Here is a 17404-nt window from a genome sequence, read left to right on the forward strand (position 1 = left end):
CTGCAGGGAGAACAAGCACTAGAAAGGAGCAGGTATCTAAAGAAAGGGCTTTCGGAAGCAAAGCACCATTTTATCTTGATGTGGCTCTCATCTCAGCAACACTACAACTGGAGTGACAAACAGGAAGGTCCTGGCCATGACAACCAGTTGAGCTTGTTCCCCCCAGTGTCCTCTCCCTCTTTTTTGTGTGCTGCAGTTAGTGATGCAGGGGCCTGTGAATACATCGGCAGCGTACAGCATTCTTTCAACACTTGCTCTCTGCAAGCCACGGAATCGCGCCTGCCCTTTCTCCTGTTAGTCTCCTATCCTCTAAGTTTTGTACCTTAGTCCCGACTCTTGCACTGAGACATCCCTCAAACCTTTCTTTTGCTTGTTTATTTTGCTTTTTGCTGAAACTCACTTACCATCCCTGAAAGAATTTCAACTTTCTATGTCTTTCTGCAGTCATTTCCTATGGCCCTGGTGCTCCAACGCCAAAATGAGAGGCCTCACTCATACTAGCTCCACACTGCTCTCTGTCCCCATCTCTACTATAGTTACTCTCCACCCAGAAGGAAAATGCCTGCTCTCAGCTTCTCTTTTCTATCTTTCTTTGGCAAGCACTCAGTTGGTTTGGAACTCGCTTATATAACTAAAGGTGAAAGTCCTGGCCCCACCTCTCAAGCACTGAGGGCACTGCTCTCAGCTCCCTTTTTCACTGAGTCCCTTCTCTGACCACCAGATCTGAAAGCAGCAATGAAAATGACCCCAGCTGGCCTACCCAATTCCTGCTCCAACCTGTCCTACAAGCAGTTGTTTGTCAGGTGAGAGTCAAGCAATGGTTGAACTGTTCCTGTCTAGTGCCCATAACTGTGGTGCATCCCACTACAGGACCTCGGGTTTTCTGGTGGCAGGTTCCCTATGTCCCCATTGTGCTCTCTAGTTCCACACTTTCACCTGCCCCGCTCCCAACTTCCAAAACAAAAAAGCCCAACAACTTAAAGATTTTGATTTCTTCTGCCCTTACTCTTATCTACTATAGCTATCGTAAACTGTCTATGCCTAGCTGTTTTCCTTGAGACACAGAAAAGCTAAGTCTACTCAATCCTTTGTCAAGGCCTTTTCTCTTATTTCTTGACTCTCCATTTTGAAGAGCTAGAAGCTGTACTACATACTGATAAATACTATATACAGCTTTACTATATACTGATGCTCCCACAGATTATGTTTTCAATTACCGGGAAGGCAGGAACAGAGAACCAAACTCTGATGAGCTTTGCCCTACCAGCCATGTGTCTGGGATGCACTAAATTCTCATTTTTGAGATGCATAATTAAAGAGGAATGGATAACCTAATTTACAGGTGCTAATTAACTCCCATCGTTAAATTTCCTTAGAATATTCAACAGTACTTCAGAAATACAGCTGTCCTGTGTGACCCTCTCTAAAGCAGTGTCTCTTTATATATACTCTATCTTCCCACTAGGTGGATTCCTTCCTTGCCCCAGTGTTGGCTTCCTGTTATAAATATAACCAATTTTAGTATCTCACCACAGAGGAAGACTATTGCCAGGGCAAAGGGTGCTGTCCTTACTTGATATAGTTGAAATCAGCTTTCAGACTGAGTGAGGTGCTGCCAGTGTTCTTCTTCAGGTCGTGGACCGCGTTCTGCCACTCCTGCACGGCAGACCAGTCAGCAATAGAGATGTAGCATTCACAGGCCTTATTTCCTAGGTAGTTGATAACTTCAGGGGAAGAGTCAGTTGGTTTGGACAGCACAGTTTTTCTGGATTCACCTAAGTAAAAAAAGTTTTTAAAGAAGACAAAACTGAAAACTGTAAAGATTTCATAGAACACAGACTCCTGGAAACACACAGTAAGTTTAGCTGCACAAATCAACTGCAGCTTTAGCATTTTTATTTTAAACACCAAATGCTCACCATTTAGGGAGTGTTTGGGGCTGGCACTGTTACGTCCAGCATTGGCCAATGTGAGAACAGACTTGTCAAAGCTGGAGATGCAGCAATCAACACCGGTCATTGCACACAGGTGCTCCTGGTACTCCACAGAGGCCTTTTCAAACCTTAAATGCAAATTAAAGTAGTCTTATTTTTTTTAAGTACTCAAATGTATCTCACTTCTAAAAGAATTAATGATGAGAGAATGAATTAATCAATCAATCGCACCTGGACAATTAGTCAGTTTTCTGGAAGGGGAAATAGATTTCTGCTTCACACCAAGACAGTACAGAACAACTAGTGCAAACAACCTAACAACTTTGATGACCAGCAATAAAGTATGTCAAACTATCGTATACTCACAAATAAGTAATGGTGTCTGTTAAGAAATACCAGGTTGTGGAATTAATTAATTATTAGCGTTTTTTGTTTGTTTGTTTGTTTTTGACACAGGGGTCCTCTGCGTAGCCTTAGCTGGCCTCACACTCAGATCCGCCACCATGCCCAGCATAGATTGTAAAGTATATAACATGGCAAAATATTTTTTAGAACATTTTTTAGAAAATAGACTGCTGTTTCTATAGAAGAAGAAACTTCCACATAAGAAAATGGAGCTTTAGGCACACCAAAACCTGCAGACACCCGGTTATCCATCTTTCCAAATTAAAGTGGTTATTTCTCTGTCCAAAGTCTTAAAAACTACTTCAACTTCACCCAGACCAGAATTAATCTACACATGCAATCCATAGAGTTGTGAGCAAACACTTCAGCAACACACAGTATTACACTGGAATCTAATCTGGAAGGTTTTCAATGAAAGAAAAAAAAATGTTTAAAGCCAATTATGAAACTGAAAAACCTGGTTTTCTAGTATGATTTCTCAAAAGTTCCAACTTATGAGATACTCGTGCATGGACACTAATCAAAAAACAAATGAAAGATGCCTCCTACCGAAGTGATTACAGTAGGTATCAATGACCAAAGTGGACAAAGCCATTTTTATTAATATACAATATAGGACTTGAACATAAAAAATAACATCACCTATTTCTTTCCTTCTAACTTACCTTCCTTCAGCCTGCTGGGCCACTGAATTAATCCAGAGAAGGTTTTTACCAACAGCTGAAGATGACCAGACTGCAATTCCCTGTATTGCTTCAGGACAATGGAGCTCACACAGTGCTTCAACCACCATCATGATAGTTACTTCCAATTCATTTCCCTGGAAAGGGCAGATAGAAAGATTAGCCACAGGCTTCAATACCACTGAAATTCAGATCGCTACTGGACAGCTACTGGCCAATATATATATAAATAAAACAGTCACATTATTTAGCTTAGCTTAAAAATCATCACAAAACATTTATCTTACCGAGTTGTTTTAGATTTTATTTATTTTTACTGAACCTACTTAAATTAAGAACTCTGCCACACATTACAGGACTGTGTTCCACAGACAAATTTCTTATAATTATTCCTAAGCCCCACTATTTAGGAACAGGGAGTTCTTATTTTTAACATGTTCTATATAGAAAACATAAATGACATGAGTTAGTCATAGGGAGATAATGGGAAAGTGAAATTAGTAATGGAGAAGTCATTAGTTTTGTAAGATATTAGACAAAAAGCCTTGAAAAAGACCTAACGCCCATTTACGTACAGACTGAATTCCATCATAGAAAAATCCGAATTTCTACAATCGGTTAAAATGCATTCCAAATGTACCACTTTACCTGAGATAGACTATTTGCTTTCATTTCAGTCAGTAAGTCAAAGCCATGTCTCACTGTCACTGCAGGCTGACCTGCCAGCAATCCAACCCTCATGATGGAAAGGCGGATCCGAGTGAGCCAGTCTTGGCAAGTCTGTCGATTTGTATAGAAAAAAGTCCTAATGACCTTTAAAAAAAAAAAAAAAGAAAGAAAGAAAGAAAAAAAGAACTCAGGACCAGTTTAAATTATAGTGAAGATGTCTTTAACACATACAAAGTAAACACAGTTGGTTACCATGATCTCAGCCCTATACATCCCACCAGGTGCCACAATGAAAGCTATTGCAAAGCACCACTATTCATCGGACACTAACCTTGGGCGGTGATGTCAGAGCGTTCGCACATCCCTCATAGGCATTATACATTAATTTCTCCAGGTTCTCCAGATACTGAAGCAGAAGAACAAGCCTAAGCTGATTGCTCCCGTGGCCCTCGTCATTATCTGCAGTGGTCCACTGGCTAACATCCTGGTCAGGGTTTAGTGTGTGGGCTGCAAGACTTCTAATGATACCTGAAGCAAAGATAGCAATAACACTCTCTGACTCACAGAAAACTCTTAATAAAAGCAATTTATAATGCATCCTGTTTATGTATTCATCAATTTAAAAAATCAAAAATTAAATATCTTCATTTTCTGAGGAAAATGTTTGTCCATATAATCCCCTAAGCTTTTGAACAAAAAGAGATACTCACATGAAAAATGCAATTATTTAACAAAACTTATTCTAAAACATCTACAAAAATACTTAGAAAACACTATAGAAGGAAAAATACTCTGAAATCTCTATTATAGGAAAGCCTTGGTTTCTGAAATTTAAGATCTACATCACGAAGTTTGAAGAATGCCAAACGCTGGTTACCTTCAATTGTCTGGAACGTGTCCTGGGCTCTGCCCAGTGGGGTTCGCAGCTTTGACAGAACAGTGAACTGAGCAGCTTCCCAAATAGCCCACTGCCAAAGGACAGCATCTGTCTTGAGGAGATTGCGGGGAATTGTGGACTGGTCACGCTTATCCAGCCTCTGGCAGCTATAGAACAATCTTTCTAACCAATTGTCCTTCCTAGGAAAAGTAGTTTCATATGTAACAAACAATGACAACTTCATCTTAATAATCAAAACAAATGCAAGGGAATGGGAGTTGGGACCAATTTTTCACAGCAAAAGAAGAGACTGCATGGAAGAACAAGCTGAGATACGCAGCTCATGACAGTTTGGCTGCCAGGTTATATTTCATTCACCACAACTGAGCATCTTGACAATATCATCACCTCCAACCCTCCCTTCCAAAGTTCGTGTCAATCCGATCAGTCAGGTGTCAATCATCAGCGAATGTCTCCGCCCAGTTCTGATGTACAAATGTATCTATCTCCAAAGCTGATGAAACCCACAACAAGCTACCAAAGAACATTACTTTCTTTCAAACATGATACCTTGGGTGATTGTTTTCTCAACTCTGAGTGCAATTCTCAAGAGAGTCTCAAAAGTACCTTTCTCTAATGAAAGAGTTAAAGAACCTTACCCTGTTCGGTGAGAGTTTCCATACAAAATGAAACTGATGACATCAGAAAAGTCCTGAGGGTGGAACGTGTTACTTGGTGCTTTACTCATGTGGCTTCTCAATGCCAGAGAAATCTCCTGAATCTCTGTGTGATTGTTATTGCTGTTAACAGAAAGCAGTCGTCATGCACAGTGTTTTAGAAGGAAGGTTAGCAGGTTCTATAAAGGGGGCACTGTAACTTCAACAGAAGCAAAAAACAAAACCAAGATTTAAAAATGGACAGAGGACACAAGACATGGTGGTCCAGCCTTTAATTCCAGTATTCAGGAAGCAAAGGCAGGCAGATCCTTGAGTTCAAGGCCACTCTGGTCAATATAGTGGATTCTAGACACAGCTAAGGCTATGTAATTACAACCAATGTTTAAAGAAAAAAAGCAAGCAAAGGGTAAGGGTAGATCATAATTTCAATTTTATAATCTTAAAAATTCTCAAATTGTTGGTGCAGGAAGGTCATGAGATGGCTTGATGTTAAGAGTACTCGCTGATCTTGGTACTCTTCCAGAGGACGTGAATTCAGCTCCCAGTACCCACACAGGGGTTCACAAACTTCCCCTGACGTCAGCTCCAAGAATCCAACTACAGAAGACAGACACACACAAATCTACACATGTTGCATATATACCCAGGAATGCACGCACCTACAGAAAGTAAAAATAAAATCCTTCTTGAAAAGACTAGTGCACACCTGTAATCCCAGAACTTAGGCGGCGAGGAGATCTTGAGTTCAAGAACAGCCTGGACTACAAAGCAAGACCTTGCTAAGCAAAGAAAAGGAAAGGAAAAAACAAAACAAAATAAAAAAAGAAAGAAAAAAAGAAAAGAAAAAGAAAAAAGGAGCGAGGAGAAAGTATGCACTAAGAATGTTTGCCCAGCACACACACACAAATCCCTCTGGATGCTCACAGGTGCATACCTGTGACTCCCCCACTCCCCAGCACTCTGGAGGAAGGCAAGAGGGCTAACAGTTTAGGACTCTCCTTGGCTATATAAGAAGGTAGAGGCTAGTCGGGGATAGCGGAAACCTTGTCTCAAAAACAAAACAATGCTCCAAAATCAACTTAAAAGCCATAAAAGTTTGGGTATCTGAACTGCTGGAATTGGAGAGAAGACTTGGTTATTAAGAGTGCTTCTTGATCTGCAGAGGACCCAGGTTTGGTTTCTAGTACCTAAAAGGCAGCTCAAAACCATGTATATATAACTCAAGTTGCAGGGGACCCAACCCCTTTGTCCTGACCTCAGAGGGCACCAGGCATGCACATGGAGGCACAGAGATGTACGTACACACAGGAAAAACACTCAGACACACAAAACAAAAATAAACAAATCCTTTGAAAAAGAAAAAAAATCTAAACTACTATGAAATGCATTTTTGGAACAACATGAATTATTCTACATTAATTATTATAAGATGATAAAGATCACAAAAATTTAATAGAAAGGTTTTCTTCTTCTAAGTCTCAAGATTTATCCTCTGACACCTCTCTGATCACAGCAAGTACTATGTAACATGTAAAATTAATGCAGTAAACATGGTGATTTATCTTTTTCTATGGTAGACAATTACAAGATGGTAAAACATACTGAGCCAAAATAGTTATACCTTAGTACAACATCTAAAGGAATTGACTTCAACAGTTTTCCAAAGGCCTGTCGAATACGAGTTCCACTATGGACCAGCTGAACACGGCAGACGTCAACACACCTATGAAAAATGTTAGATAAAGAAGGTATGGTAGCATTGCTATGCCACTGCACCCAGACTCAAGGACGGGGCCTCTAGTCCATACCTATGTAGCAGATCATCTGGCAAGGAAGAGGACAGAGCATGGAGACTGCTGCATGCTTGCATGCAGATATTCACATCTTCAACAAGAGCTATTATAAAAAAAAAAAAAGTTACTTTCAGAAATACTGCCCCTCCCAATAAAGTGTATGCTATCTATCACACTGTTCTGAACCCACTCGTTCACTCACTCACCAAACAGGAGGCATCTACTATGAAAGCACCTATTACTATGCCCTACTCTTACCTGAAATCCTCACTGACAGTAAGTAGTAACACCTAAGAAATTAATATTCAACAAAATTTAAGTTAACCACTTCCATATAAACCTTATTCTAAGGAAAAAAAATTCAACTTCATGGAATAAACTAACTTATACAGATGAAAACCAGAAAATTCAATTGTTTTCAAATACTAAGAATAAAAAATACTCAAGACTACTATTCATGGCACTAAAATAAGGACTACGAAGCTTCACATCAAGAGGAGTGTAGACAGTGCTGGAGGGTAGTTAAGTGCCCCAGCTGGTCTTCCAGAGGACCCAGGTTCAATTCCCAGCACACACATGGCAGCTCACAAGTGTCTGTAACTCAGAGATTCCAACACACTCACACAGACATACACAGGCAAAATGCCAATGCACAGAAAATGAAAATAAATAAATCATTTTTAAAAATTTAAAGAAGAATGTTGATGTAGCTATCTTCTATTACCCAACATTCTTTTTTTTTTTTAAGGTTAATTAAAATTAAAGCATAAATCTCTTACTGTTGGCTAAAAGACCATTGGAAAATTTGTGAAAAGATGGAAGGGAGAATAAAGGTGCGTATGTTTCAGACTTCTTCATTAATACAGCCACTTCCAAAGCCCATGTCATTAACAGTTTCCTAAAAATAAAATACAGAGTTGGTTTTACATTAAAAAACACACAAACAAACAAACAAAAAACCAAAATTATTCTTCTTCTTCTATCAATTTCTTTTGATTTTTCTGACAGGTTTAAAAAAAAAAAAAGGTAGCCCGGGGAAAGGCCGCTCAGTAGTTCAGTGCATCCTGCCCTTGCAAAGGACTGTCGTTCAGTTTCCAGCACCCACACCAGCCAGTCACAACAACCTGCTGCTATTCCAGCTCCATGGGAGTGCAATACCACAAGCCTCCAAGAGCACTGCAATCATATGCACACACACACACAGGAACATACAAAAGTAAAAGTAAAATAAATCTGTAAGTAAAATGCTAAGCGTAGAGAGATTTATTTCTCCATCATGGTATTGTTTACAAAAAGCTACAGGATGCCACCGGAAAAGCTCCCCCAAAGTAGGGCCCAGCATGGTACACAGAAATCAGATAACAGAATCAAAACAGGTGCTCTGCAATGAAGCTGTAATCTACATTTATTAGTCTCAAAAAACAAAGAACTAATAAATTTAGGAACTTAGTATTATTTTCTAAAATTAACTTAGGTACCTTGTGTCCTGGTTAAGATTATCTTTTTTTAGCAATATTCCCAAAAGATTTAATATAATTGAGAAATGTTTCTTTGTGGCTGTGGTTACAGTACTAATCACGGCACCATCAAATAAGGAAGGGGATGAAGAGCTAAGACTACTGGAGATGAAGTGATCGTGCCTGAAAGACAAAGTGGAGACCATCTTTTCAGCTGTCATCAAAAGAAGTCAACAAACTCAAGAAACAAAACATTTCCCGCTGTTGTCTTCTGAGACCTGTGAGCACAGTACCTGGTACAATGGGAATACAGGGTGTAGAGCACCGCATACTGAATGGCAGGGAAGTGAACAGCCAGGTCACTATGCACAATCATCAGATTCTTACTCAGCAGTGCAAACACAGTTGGAGACAGTGCCCACATCTGCCAAAGTAAAAACAAAGTGTATTTATGGCTCCCCTAAGACACACACCAGCATACACAATCTACCTTCAGAATTAAGTGTTGTTGGACACTGAAAACCTAAAATGATGGACTAAAGCTTGAAAATTATCTAGTACACAAAGCTGAGATCTCCAAACTGTTTTTCAAGTTACACTTTGCAGCCTGGGTGGCATCTCTGTTTAATGTAGCAACTGTTGTGAAGCATCAGCCATGACAAGGAGTAACTGGCTGTCTCTCATATAGCTTTCTTTACAAAAGGAGTACAGAGTGGTGACGGCTCACATCATGCTGGATCATTACATCACCTAACAGTGTAAGGCAGTGATTGCATGGTATGAGATATACCTCCATTAAGCTATTTAAAACACAAGCACGAGGGCTGGAGAGAGAGCTCAGTCATTAAGAGCACTGTCTGCTCTTCTAGAGGTACTGAGTTCAATTCCCAGCAACATGGTGGCTCATAACCATCTATGATGTGATCTGGTGCCCTCTTCTGGCCTGCAGGTGTGTGTACAAGCAAACTGAGCACTCACATACATAAAATAAATCTATCTTTTTAAAAAATGCAAGCAAGAAACAGGTGTACAACTAAGTTTGGGGGAAAGGGTGAGTTTGATGATGTCTGGTTTAGGCAAAGAACTTTTGATACAGTAACTTGCATTTTCTCAAATGGCAAGGTATCCTGTTCAGTGACAAAGCCATCAATATTGCCTCCCTGAGCCTTGTTCATCCATCTCTCTTCCTCTAAGAAGCAATGCTCCATCTGACTATCTGCCTCAACCACTGAATCCTTCCCTGTGACAAATCACAGGACGTAAATCTTTTCCAATCTATATAGAACATGAATTCCTCAAAAATAAAACTCAGGTATAGAAGAAAGGGAGTTTCCTAAAGACTTCCTAAGCACGGTAGAGCAGCAGAGAGGAAGGCACCTCGGGACAGGGTGGGTGCTCTGAGCACACAAGCTGGAGACAGCAAACAGAAGCACTGAGACGTCTTCCTTCTTCCAGAACTTTATCACTTAATACAGAACGTTACTTTCTACTAAAATTGTTTTCAACTGTGTGTGATCCAATAAAAGAAAGAAATATATAAACTAGGTGCAGAAATTGTAAAATCAAAATCAGGTAGCATAATTCCAAAATCACGTAGTATAATTCCAGTACTTGGGAGGCAAAGGCAGAAGTCAGCAGATCTCTTATACCAGCCAGAGCTACACAGCTAAGTCAAAATTATAAAATAAAATAAAGAGAAAGAAACATAAGTAAATAAAATCAATGCCACTTCCAATTTCTTATTATATCATTTTTGTGTTGGGGTTGAATTCAGGGCAAGAAACTCTGCCACTTAGTTATACACCCAGCCTTCTCCTTCCCTAACACTGGTATGTTTCTGTACATGTAGATGACATCATGAGTGTATTTTCACACACGTATATAATGTATTTTGATTACATCCACCTCATGCCCTTTCAGTCCCACTTAGCCTTCTCAAACTCTCTACTTCAACTGTGGGTGTTTTTGGAAACCCAATAAATGCATTCATATTGTTTACAGAAACTTAAGCAAGCACCTTTCCAGAGTCTACATGCACAAAGTCGCTCTCCCCACCAACTGTTAATTCTGTATGAATCCCTAGGGAGAGGTAAAGAACTGTCCATATTTTGAAGAGTCTCATTGTATGGAATAGTATCTAGTTATAGGCTGGTCTAGAATTTGCACCCCTCCTGCCTCTATCATCTCGGTGCTCAAACTATAAGCATATATTACTACATCTGGCTGAAATTTTTTTCTCTGTTGTTGTTGTTGTGTGTGCACACGTGCGCGTGCGTCTGTCTGTCTGTGTGTTGGATCTGGAGATACAAGCTACTTAGCAGCCTAACAGCGATGCCGGGAACCACACCTGAGTCCTCGTCAAGAGCAGTACTTACTCTCATTACTTGAGCCATTACCTCTCCAGCCCCTTTTTCTGAAGTTAGAAAAAGTGATCTTTCTTCTTCCAAAAAAATAAAAACTAAAAAAAGAGTCCGAGCTGAGAAGATGAAGCAGTAGGCAAAGTGCTTGCCACGCAAGCGTGAGGACCTTTGTTCAAATCTCTCGTACTCACTAACGTAGGTATGCACCTGTAATTCCAGCACTCAAAAGACAAGAGACAGATCCTTGGAGCTCACTGGGCAAACTAATTAACTAGTTCAATCAGTGGTCTCCAGGTTCAATGAGAGATCCTATCTCAAAAAATAATAGCTATTAAAGAAGGTACTAAACGTTGAACTTTGTCCCATCGCCCCCGACTGCTACCACATACACACACAAATAAATATATGAGGTTATGAACGGGCATGGTGATAATGCCTATCATCTCAGCACCTGAGGTCAGCCTGGTCTACATAAACTTTATTACAAAGGAGAGGAAAGACAAGAAAATGAGGCAGAGAAGGATGGCAAGGACCTAACCATGCATAGTCTTTGTGGCCAGGAGTGGTGGTGCAGCCAGTAGTCCCAGGACTCAGGGTGCTGAGCAAGAGCACAGTGAGCTCAAGGCCCACCTGGGCCATACAGCAGAACCCGGCCTCAAAAGAAGAAACAACACAAAATGAACACATGACTAAATCTTTAGAAGTAAAGACTCACCCCAATTAATGAATTTTTGGCATTTCCAATTGTAGTCAGGGCACTGAGATCAAATATAACTACAAAGTTGGCATTGTCGATGTTGAATACATGATTCTGAAAAGCCTCATGCTTAATCTCAGAACAGGCATCAGGGAGCTGGAGACTGTGCAGCAGATTGTTTAGTGCACAAGTCATTTCTCCCAAAATTAATTTATAAGCAGTCTCCAGAACAGGAATATTCTTCAAGCTGAGCACTGCCTGATAAACAGCATGAGCCACAGCAACAACCTACAAAAGGAAGATTTCAGAGAACTGGTTAAAAAACACAACCTGCAGCATGCTAGAGAGATGACCCTGCAAGATTTAGAAACTCAGTAACACCCAAAAGTTTCGTTTCAGAAGACCAACTTTAGCAGTGGTGGTACACGCCTTTAATCCCAGCACTCGGGAGGCAGAGGCAGAGGCTGGTGGGTCTTTGAGAGTTCCAGGACATCCAGGGCTATCACACAGAGAAACCCTGGGGGAAGGGGGGGGAAGGAGGGGGTGTGCACACCAACTTTAAGGAACCTGTACATTACTGAGCTTTTCACAAAACCCTGGATTTATTACAAATGAAAATCTGCTAAAAGCTGTTAATGTGAGATTTCCCAGGAGGTATATTAGCTACTAATTTTTATTTTTAATATATGCAATGTTTCTGAATTTATAACATTAGAAATAAATCTGCTTCTTCACTTTTGTAAAAATTTAGAAAAATCCATTTAATCAAAGTAAATTATGGGTATTCTGAAAGGGTCATTAGGTACCTCATTCACAAAAGTGCTTAGTATGATAATAAGTATTAACCAAAGTATTCATTGTAATCACTTTATATTCAACATTAACTATCATTTCACACTCATAAAGCAACAAAAGGCCAACTCTTCAATGTCAGAAGTAACCAACTTGTTATCAATGTATTACTTACCTCTTTTTCTTTATGATATCGTAAAAATAGTAGTTTAGATGACGGTATAAAAAGCTTTTCTACAAATGATGATGGGAGTTTTGTATTTATCTGCTCAACAATCTAAAAGAACAAAATTTTAAAATAAGCTTACTTAAGTTACAGAAAGACACAAAGAACCTTAAATGTGCATTATTAAGTGAAAAACATGTTAATGTAAAAGGATCAGGACACCCAAAGCTACACAGAAAAATCTTGTCTGCAAAATCCAAGTAACAAACAAACAAACCATCATGAGGGTTCAGTTTTGTTTTATTTTGGGAGAGGGAGTTGGTTTTTTGAAACAGGGTTTCTCTGTGTAGTCCAGGCTGTCCTGGAACTCAGAGCTCTGCCTGTCTCTGCCTCCTGAGTGCTGGGATAAAAGGTGTGCGCCACCATGCCCAGCAGTTCTTAAAAACTGTAAGACTGGATATAGTGGCTGTAAGAGGCAATAGACAGCCTGCATGAACGAGCCAGGAACTGACTACCAGGTATAAGGACTCACTCACTATTCCAATATATTTTAAAGGAAGCAGTTATATATAGCTTAGAAAACAAAGGAAAAGAAATTAAAGAATCGTAAGGTTTTTTCTAAGAAATAAAATATAAGTAGGTCTTTGAAAATAGTCAAAGGCAAAAGGGAACATGTTATCAACACAAAATCAGGTAAGTTATAGACTAAAGTGAACTACCAAACACTAAAGTCAAATTGGTAACTAGAAAAAAAGCATGCTGGAGTAGAAAAATGAGAATTAACGGACTCTTAAAAAAAAATAAAAGCAATCCCTGTTTAAAAGCACAAAGTAAAGCTCTATAATTTCTTCCACATCAACTTAAACTTACAGACATATATAAACAATTAAAAACAACAACAAAAGGAGTAATTCACATACCAATGTGAGCAAATTCAAGACTGAGATGATATAATCGGTACCACAAGTCTGGCAATTCTCCAGTTGGTCTAATCCATATGTAATGACCATGTCACAATGTATAGTCATGCTAGGATCCAAGCTGCCGAGCAAAACACCAACACACTCATTAGCAGCTGTCAACACAGCCTCAGAAAAAAACACTTGGTTTGCAGCCGTCACGCATCTCATTACTCTGTATAGAACCTGTAAATGGGGAAAACAAGCACCTTTTTAAACACTCACAAGCTTCTCTATGCCACTATTTGCTATTTAATGCAGCTTCAACTGAAAAATATGTCTTGTTAACATTCTTGTTGTTTCAGGATCTTTTTGTTTCTTTTTGACTGAGATGGGGGCAAAAATGGATGATCCAGGCTGGTTTTACCGTTGTGTACCTCTGCACAGACCACAGCCGATTCTCCCATTCTTGGTAGCTAATATGGGCATCTTTAATGCAATTTTAAAAAAAAATCTTGCTGGGCAGTGGTGACGCATGCCTTTAATTCTAGCACTTGGGAGGCAAAGGCAGGTAGATCTCTGTAAATTAGAGGCCAGCCTGATTTACAGATGAAGTTCCAGTACAACCAAGGCTACACAGAGAAAGCCTCTCCCAAAAAGGAAAACAGGAAAAAATATTCCTGGGCAAAAAATATTTCAAATTACTATCATGAGAAATAGAATTTGTCACACTTGAGTTCGCCTATACTTGTCGAATTACAAATGGCTGTATAAAAAAATACGGTATCTGTATCATTATGATACACAACAACTTAGCACACTTAGGAATGTTCTGCTCCCATTTGCTTAAACACAAATCTTGGACTTTTTATAAACAATCTTTTCAAAGTAAATACTAAAATTACTTTAAACTAATATTAAAGTTTGCATATCAATGACCATGGTAGCCAGTATTCTACCACTGAACCGTGGAAATTCTCTAGGTAAAAACTCCTGGTGTGCACAATCCTGTTAAGGTTCATAAAAACCAGACAATTTAACTTTGCAAAAATCACTAAAGTGTAACAATATTTATGTACTAAATTTCTACTATAAGAAATTTTTAAACATTTTTTAAATGTTCATGCTACAAAGTATCACAGATCTGTAACAATTCAATACCCAGTGGGTTTACTTTAAAACCTGTATACATGTTACATTAATGCTATTCAAAAAGTCACAACCAAAGGCCTTCTTCATAACACACTGAAAATACAACTACTCTGAAAGTGCTTATGTTCCTCTCCTTTTGTTCTTCATTTGCTTTAACCGCCTTTACTACAACTCCATTACTTTTCAAGCAACAACTTTTTAAGTAATAAAAAGGGAATAAATTAAGCCATTCTGAAGGTTTCATTATCAGCATGCAGGCTTAACTGTATGCACAACCTGATGCTTCTGCTCTAACACACAGCTACCTTACCAACAGTTACACAGTACCTCCTTTATCTAGCACTGTGTCCAAAGTCCTGCACCTAAAACAGCAGCACTGTGCCTGAGCAGCAGCACGCTTCAGTCATGTAGACAGTCTTTCCTGGCTGCCACTCATGAATCTCCGTCCTCACCCTAGAGCAGTGCTCAGGGCTCACTTCTCTTTGCTAAACTGCACTCGCTGCACACTGACCAGTGAAGTGCTGTAATCTGGTCAAATCTCATACCTGGCTTCAGGCTGACATTTTAAAACAGTATCTCTTTACATCAAAGAATACACAAGCATGTGACTCCTGAGAAAATGACAGGTTTGTTTTCACCATTAGTGGGGATAGCATTCAGGGCTTCACGAAAGGCAAAGGCTCCACCACAAACTACACATTCAATCCAGAAAAGTGCCTTCTGACACTTTCTCTATAGTAGTAGTTTGTTGTTGTTATATTATTCATTGTTGCTATTATTATTATTTACTACTACTACTACTACCATTAGTGTGTTGAAAACTAAAAGGAGTATCAATTTTTTTGTTTGTTTGGTTGTTTTTCAAGACAGGGTTTCTCCACATAATTCTGGTTGTTCTGAAACTCACTCTACAGACAAGCTGGCCTCAAACTCACAGAAATCCACCTGCCTCTGCCTCCCATTGCTGGGATTAAAAGCACGAACCACCATGTCCAGCAAGGAGACTAAATTTTCAAAGAAAAAGTAATACTATTTTATAAATTTTTAAAAATGTATTAAAAATAGTTAAGTGATGGCTAAGGAAAAAGCTCAATGCTTTATGAGGTGCAGGTGGGAACAGAGCCTGTGCAAGGCACTAGGTTCAACCCCCAATACCACAAAATGACTGAGTAAATGAACAAATGAACCAATGAACATACACACAAACAAACAGACATGGGTCTGTGAAGGAACTCTTTAGAGAAGTTTCAAGGGTATGTAAGAATTGAGGGTGGCCCTTTCTTGGTGGGGTGAGAGTTTGAGAATGGTGGTTGATGAGTAGGCTTTCCTACTATTCTGAGTAAAAAAATAACCAGATACAAACACATTTAAAATATTCAACAACAACAACAAGGTTAATATAGTTCATTCAATGGGTACAGGAGACCCCCACAATATAACCTGGCTTTTAAAAGACACTCACATCTGTGACATATGCTTCAGTAATTGGTGGACCCCGAATTGGGCTGAAGCGTTCCCCAATACTTCTCACAACAGTACTGAACACACGGAGAAGTGCTGCCAGCTTTGGTAATGACACTGATGGAGGAGGAACATCTTCATCCACTGACTCCCCGGAGGCCACATGGCTGAGGTCCTAGATGTGAGTGAATATACAACACTCTTATTGAAGTAGAATCGTGTGAGGTTGTTTTGGCGCTTTGCTACAAGTGGGTAATCATAAACCAAGTCCAAGCCCTTGAACATACTAGGTAAAGCACTCTATAGTGAGCTATATTCCAGCCCTTATTTCTTTATAATCTCCTGCCATATACCCCCAACACTTTATTGCCAAGACTCAATCGATCCTCTTATCTCAGCATCTGGAATAGTTGAGACGTATCCTATGAGTTCCCAATTCTCCCCAAAGTCACCTAACTGGCAGATTGTTTTCTTTTTTCCCTTTTAATACAGGCTCTCACTAAGTAGCACTGGTTGGTCTAGAACTTAATATGTAGACCAGGATGGACCCCAACACACAGAGATCCAACTCTGCCTCCCAGGTGCTGGGATTAAAAACATGTACAACCACACGTAGCCCTAGAAAACATTATTACCAATTAAGAGAAATTTTAGTTGCAAAGACCTCCAAAGGGGTTAGAAATTTTAAGACCTACTCTATACACTTATAATCTAGTTCACAGTGTAAGATATATATGTATGCATATATATATCCAAAGAGAATGATTGAGATTGGGTATTAGAACCAACATATTTCTACAGATAATTAAGTATCAAATAAAAAAAGAGAAGAGCTAATCAGAGTGGCATACATCTTTAATCTCAGCATTTGGGAGGCAAAGGGATCTCTGTGACATAGCCAGCCAAGGCTACACAGAGACCCTATTAATAATGCCAAAGGGTCTCTACCTATGAAAATGGATAGCTTTTGAAAGACTAATCATCTGTATAGGTGAGTGGGAATGGGAGTGTGTAAAACAACCTGCACTCCCTGCCTTCTATATGTTCACAGAAACACACGTGTAATATTCTGCTCCTTTTTCCTGAAGAAAACAAACACTCCAGTGAAGAAAGTGGAAGAATAATGAACTCATAGTGACTATAAGTAGCAAAGAACTAAAACAAATTCAGTATTTGGGATAGTCTTGAACACCAAATAGAAATCATGGTGCTCCCATAGGAGAAAGCAAAGGCTTAGCCCCAACAGGCAGGCCAGGAGCAAGGGCAAAAGCTGCAGGAAGCCCCCTGAAAATGTCACATCCACACAGTGGCACCAGTGAAGTAAAGCCACAGCGTGTCCTGGGTAGCATTACATGGGAGACTCGGAATATTGGAGGGCAGCA

The 17404-nt window shown here is 39.5% G+C and overlaps 1 protein-coding gene across 4 annotated transcripts in view; it reads right to left on the minus strand.

Moving 5' to 3' along the window:
• SMG1 (SMG1 nonsense mediated mRNA decay associated PI3K related kinase) overlaps positions 1–17404 on the minus strand; it is a 105899-nt gene that overhangs the window by 46057 nt on the left and 42438 nt on the right. For 3 of the 4 annotated variants that reach the window (XM_084773011.1, XM_084773012.1, XM_084773013.1), the window contains 16 exons: positions 16024–16197; positions 13431–13655; positions 12520–12621; positions 11571–11840; positions 8789–8919; positions 8517–8678; positions 7818–7936; positions 7054–7141; positions 6867–6968; positions 5228–5368; positions 4569–4768; positions 4023–4219; positions 3671–3835; positions 3005–3159; positions 1920–2062; positions 1574–1775 (listed from right to left, as the gene is read on the minus strand). In XM_084773011.1, coding sequence (XP_084629137.1) covers positions 1574–1775; positions 1920–2062; positions 3005–3159; positions 3671–3835; positions 4023–4219; positions 4569–4768; positions 5228–5368; positions 6867–6968; positions 7054–7141; positions 7818–7936; positions 8517–8678; positions 8789–8919; positions 11571–11840; positions 12520–12621; positions 13431–13655; positions 16024–16197 — 2576 coding nt within the window. Of the gene's footprint in view, positions 1–1573; positions 1776–1919; positions 2063–3004; positions 3160–3670; positions 3836–4022; positions 4220–4568; positions 4769–5227; positions 5369–6866; positions 6969–7053; positions 7142–7817; positions 7937–8516; positions 8679–8788; positions 8920–11570; positions 11841–12519; positions 12622–13430; positions 13656–16023; positions 16198–17404 lie in introns of those variants that run through there. The other variant, XM_084773014.1, reaches the window with a different exon arrangement.

The sequence above is a fragment of the Acomys minous genome, assembly GCF_964271855.1.
Source record: "Acomys minous genome assembly, chromosome: 2".
Taxonomy (NCBI): domain Eukaryota; kingdom Metazoa; phylum Chordata; class Mammalia; order Rodentia; family Muridae; genus Acomys; species Acomys minous.